The 5,756-nt window shown below is 31.9% G+C and overlaps 1 protein-coding gene across 2 annotated transcripts in view; it reads right to left on the bottom strand.

Annotated features, from left to right (window-relative positions):
- LOC113820438 (cuticle protein 18.6) overlaps positions 1-531 on the bottom strand; it is a 1,650-nt gene extending 1,119 nt beyond the window's left edge. For both annotated transcript variants that reach the window (XM_070127585.1, XM_027372770.2), the window contains exon 1: positions 485-531. In XM_070127585.1, coding sequence (XP_069983686.1) covers positions 485-496 — 12 coding nt within the window. In that variant the 5' untranslated portion in view covers positions 497-531. The remainder of the gene's footprint in view (positions 1-484) is intronic.
- Between the last annotated feature and the right edge of the window lie 5,225 nt (positions 532-5,756).

Raw genomic sequence — 5,756 nt, 5'->3', positions numbered from 1 at the left:
CTCTCTATATATATATATATATATATATATATATGTATATATATGTGTTTGTGGGTATGTATATGTGTGTGTATATGTATATAAATGTGTTTTTATATCTATGTATCTATGTCTCTCTCTGTCTGTCTGTCTCTTTATATTTACACACACACACATGCACGTACATTATATATATATATATATATATATATATATATATATATATATATATATATATATATATATATATATATATATATATATATATATATACATATACATACACACAAACACACATATACATATATATAGACACACACTTTGTCAGCCGATATATAAACCTGGGGACGAACATCAAGAAGATTTCCAAGCCGAGGTCCCATCCTCCGATAAGCATCTGCGTCTAGCGTGGGAGATGCCACCACCAACAAAAACAATAACAACAACAACAACAAAAACGAAGGCGTCTCACTCTACCCTCCGAGACGAACCGTGGCGAGTCTACCTTATAATCCATGATCAGAGAGAGGGATGTGCACTCATGGCTTGCAATGGAAGGGACACTCTTATATACCTGGCGAGTGGGAGGACCTTGCTCGTTGCCTCTAGGGGGGCGTGGCTTGACCGGCCTTGCGAGGGACACCGAGGTCGCGCCGCTCACCGTCTCTCGTCGGAAGCTCACGAGGGGAGGAATCCGCAACAGGCGAAATCTGCGCAGACTCACACCCCAGATTTGGCCGATTAGGAGGATAAATCTGACTTCGTGGAGGGAAATGTATTTTTTTTTGCTGTTTCTCTTGGATTTATTTTGTTTATTTATTTATCTAATTATTAATTATTTATTTTTGTGGAATACCTTATGATGCGATGGAAATATAAAGTTGCCAATATGGTTAAGAAGCATAATTTGATTTAATGTAGAATAGACAATTGCTGATATAAAGATCTGAAGCACCTTATTATCTGAAACTTGTATTTTCAATATATATATATATATATATATATATATATATATATATATATATATATATTCTAATTGCCATAGATAATTATATTAATTGCTATCATTATGATTTTCATTATCATCATCGTTGTCGTTATCGTTATCATAATCATTCTCATTATTATCATCATCATTATTATCACCATAACCATTATTAGTATTATCATAACCATTATTGTTGTTGTTGTCGTTATTATTATCCTCAATGTTGTTATTGTAATTATGATAATTATTGTTACTATTATTATCATTACATTAATGATAATTATTATTATCATTAGCACTGTTATCATAGTTATTACTATTATCATGATCATCGTCATCATCATCATCATCATCATCATCATCATCATTATTATTGTTATCATCATCAAAATGATTATAATTGTTATTAATTTCATTATCAATATTGTTATCAGTATTTTTATCATCATTAACATTTTCATCACTGCTATTATCATGATCATCATTACTATTATTATTGTTAGTATCGTTATTTATATTATCTCTTTATCATCGTCAAAAGTACTTCATTACGATCATTATCCTTATCATCATACTGAATCATGATGATGATGGTGACTTGATGATGGTTATAGTGATAAAGATCATAATAATGATAATGAAGATGATGCTAATGGTGATAATAATGATCACGGTAATGGTGATAATGATACTTTTAATAATAATGGTTATGAGGTTGGCCTATGTAATAATGTCAATGAAAGAATAGTAATTGTTACAAGTATTGCCATTACTGATGACAATGATAATGATGAGAGAATAATAATAATTGTTACAAGTATTGCCTTTACTGTTACCATCAGTATCATGATGACTGTTATCATTATAACTTCCAATCTTATCATTATTATCACATGTATTTTGTACTGTTTTAATTCATACTTTTCTATACTTATTTGTATATTTCGCTCATCGTCATTACCTCCGCCAAGGAAGTTATGTTTTGGTAGCGTTGGTTACTTACTTTGTTAACAGGATAACTAAAAAAATTAAGTTTCGTTTTTTTAATGAAAATTCCACCAGAGATGTGTCGTAGTCCCACTTATATGACTGAATTTTGGTGGACATCTGGATCACATTCTAGATCCAGGATTTTATCTTAAATAATTGCTTTAGTTACCCCCATTGCCTTGACTGTATGGGTAACTATTATTAATATTAACATTGCGAGATGCGGACAAATTTTTCCTCTTGAATGATTATAATCCTGTTGCTCTGGCGGAAGTATGCGCTGTCTGAGTGCTTCTCGTGGTTAATTATTGTCATTATCATTGTTCTAATCGTCATCATCGCTCTTATTCCTTTTTTTTGTTTTGTTTTTCTTTTTCTCTTGAAGGCATCACGTGATCCAACTAATGAATCTATATAATTAACAGTGATGCGAAGTATGTTTATTATCTCGAAAGCAACAGAAAATAATGAACAATGATTAATGAATAATAATAGTAAAACAAGAACAATAGAATTACAAAATGAAATGAAAATTAGATAATAATACAGTTAATGACATAATAATACTGATAATAATGATAATAATAATAATAAGAAGAAGAACAATAACAATATGATAATAATGCCAACAACAGAAATGATAATGATAATGATAATAATAATAATTAACAATAATAAAAATTCTAACAGTAGTAGTAATAGCTATTGTAATAATAATGATAACTTTAATATCAATGACAATAACATTGAAAATCAAAACAATGATAGTGATAATGATTGCAATAATAAAAATAATGATAATAATGATGATAATAATAATAGTAATAGTAATACTACAACTACAAATATAAATAGTGATTGATAATGATAAATAATAATAATCATGATAATAATAATAACAATAATAGTGATATCGATGATCGTGATTACAATAATGATGGTAACAACAATAATGACATAATTAACCTTAATTCCACTAAGATAATGACTGCAAAACCTTTTACACTGCAAGGCGAAATTACGTACACATTCCCAAGTGTATTTAATGGTTCGCACACAAAGTGGTCGTGTGTGTATTTTCTGGCGCGAGGTCTACGGTGTGTACAAGTGTAAACATCAGACAGCGAGGCGTGGAATGAGTACACGCCATAGTGATAGACAAATAGAGAGGTAGAGAGGTAGAGATAGATATTTAGGTCCATACATAGATATGTATGTATACAAGCTACTATCTATCTATCTATCTATCTATCTATCTATCTATATATATATATATATATATATATATATATATATATATATATATATATATATATAAGGCCCGCCCTCTCCCCATCATGATACACGTCTCAAGCAACATTAAGGCTGTTCCTGTTGATTCAGCAAGTTTCAGAAGGCTCGAGACAGAACGACTTGGAAACGTCTGGAGAAAGTCTATGTCCAACAGCGGATTTAAAAGAGGATACACACACACACACACACACACACACACACACACACACATATATATATATATATATATATATATATATATACATATATATATATATATATATATATATATATATATGTGTGTGTGTGTGTGTGTGTGTGTGTGTGTGTGTGTGTGTGTGTGCGTGTGTGTGTGCGCGCGCGCACATACAGACATACACACACATATATGTATAGATATACATACGCATATACATGCATGCATACACACACATACACATAGATAGCTGAGGTGAATGTGAGCGCACGTGCGCGTTTGTATATGTGTGTGTGTGTGTGTGTGAGAGAGAGAGAGAGAGAGAAAGATAGAGAGGGAGAGAGAGAGAGGGGGGGGGGAGAAAATACTCTTTTCAGGTCCATTGCTTTATCATTCAAACGCTTAAGAAAACAATTCCAAATTGAATAGAAAAAATACCCATTTTCCACTGTAGCTTTCACTCCAACTCCCCTAGAAGTACCCCACTATAGCCCTTGAAACCTCCCTGAATTTGAAACTTTAAGACACACTTGGCTGCTGACATCACGGGAGAAGAAAAAGAACGAACTGTATCATTATCTTCGTACCCAAAGTCTCATTCATGGCTATCAACATTTGTATCGCATAATCGTAAACAACACATAATTAAGGAGGATCCAACATACTCTTACGTGCTACCAGACACATATGCCAACTGTAGGAAAAAATTGCCTTTGGCGTGCTAAGAATACTATCAGTATATTCACATGTATCGAGTGGACGACATACAGGGACATCACAGACTGTTAAAAGGTATTTCATGCACCGACACACACACGCACACACACATACGCACACACACACACACGCACACACACACACACATACACACACACACACACACACACACACACGCACGCACACACACACACGCACACACAATACCATGCGTGGTCATGCTCTTTAACCGGAATGAATGAAATTTCGATCCATACGTCTCGGGGGAAAGTTCCGAATTAACCGTGGCATTGTAGAGGCACTGTTGTGGCACGTGGGTATAGTGCCATGTGGGAGAGTCGTGACGTCATGAGTCCTTCGTGGAACCGCGCGACTGACACCACGTGACCTTGGCCAGGATACGGATGCCTTGTGGAAGGTCAGTATTTTGTGGCTTGACCTTTGCCTAACCAATTTGGTGTTTGTGTTATTATTTTTTATTATCATTAGATTTTGTGCCATTGTCATTATTATTACCACTATGATAATCATTATTTATATCATTAATGTTAACGTCATTAATGTTAATGTTTTCAATGTTATCATTATTTTAATAAGCATTGATACTATTATCATCATTATTATCACTGATATTATTGTTATCATTATTACTTTTAACCTCATTATTTTCATTATTATCATCGTCGCTATTACCATCAATATGATTATTGGTATCATCATTATGATTATTATGAGAATCATTATAATCTTCATCCTAATCAACACTACTGTTATTATTATTATCATTATTATTATTATTATTACTATTTTCAGCGTTATTAGCGGTAGTAGCAGTAATGATGGTAATATCAAGATTATGATCATTACTGTTATCATTATTGGCGTCATCATTATCATCCTCTTTATCATTCTTATCATTCTCCTTGTCTTCATTATACTTATTGCTATTATGATTATTATTACCACTATCATTATCAATATTGTGAATAGCATAACCATCATTATTATTATACTCCTAATACTACTGGTAAAAATGATAATGGTATTGACGATAGTTGTTATAATGATCATTATCATTGTTTTGCTGTTGTAATAATTACTAAAATTGTTATTATCCTCATCATGATTAGTACCTCCAGTTTGTTTTTATTCGCTTTGGATAGTTAGTTTGTCCGCTGGTTAGCAGGAAAACTCAAAAAAGTTATTAATAGATTGTTCTGAAAATTTTTACCATAGTGGTGTGTCTTAAATTCACTTTAATGCTATTAAATATTGGTGGAGATCCGGGTATTATTTGTTCCTTTATTATTATTATATTATTTTAATATTATAATTGTTACTATATTATTTTATTATTATAATAGTATTATTATTAAAATATTGGTGGAGATCCGGGTATTATTTTTTCGATTATTATCATGATTCCTCTAAAAGTTATGAAACAGATTTTTAATGAAAATTTTACCAGAGGTGTGTCTTAACCTACCTTAGATTCCATTATGTGGTGAAACGGATCCAGGAACTTTTTGAATTATTGTATCATTACACCTGTTGCCTTGTTTAAGGACGTCACCTGTGTACTTGAGAAAGGTGATTTTAATGTAATTCTTAAAG

Source organism: Penaeus vannamei, chromosome 11 (assembly GCF_042767895.1).
Source record: "Penaeus vannamei isolate JL-2024 chromosome 11, ASM4276789v1, whole genome shotgun sequence".
Lineage (NCBI taxonomy): Eukaryota > Metazoa > Arthropoda > Malacostraca > Decapoda > Penaeidae > Penaeus > Penaeus vannamei.
Note: the sequence above shows the minus strand (reverse complement) of the source record. Positions and strands in the feature narration are given on the sequence as shown.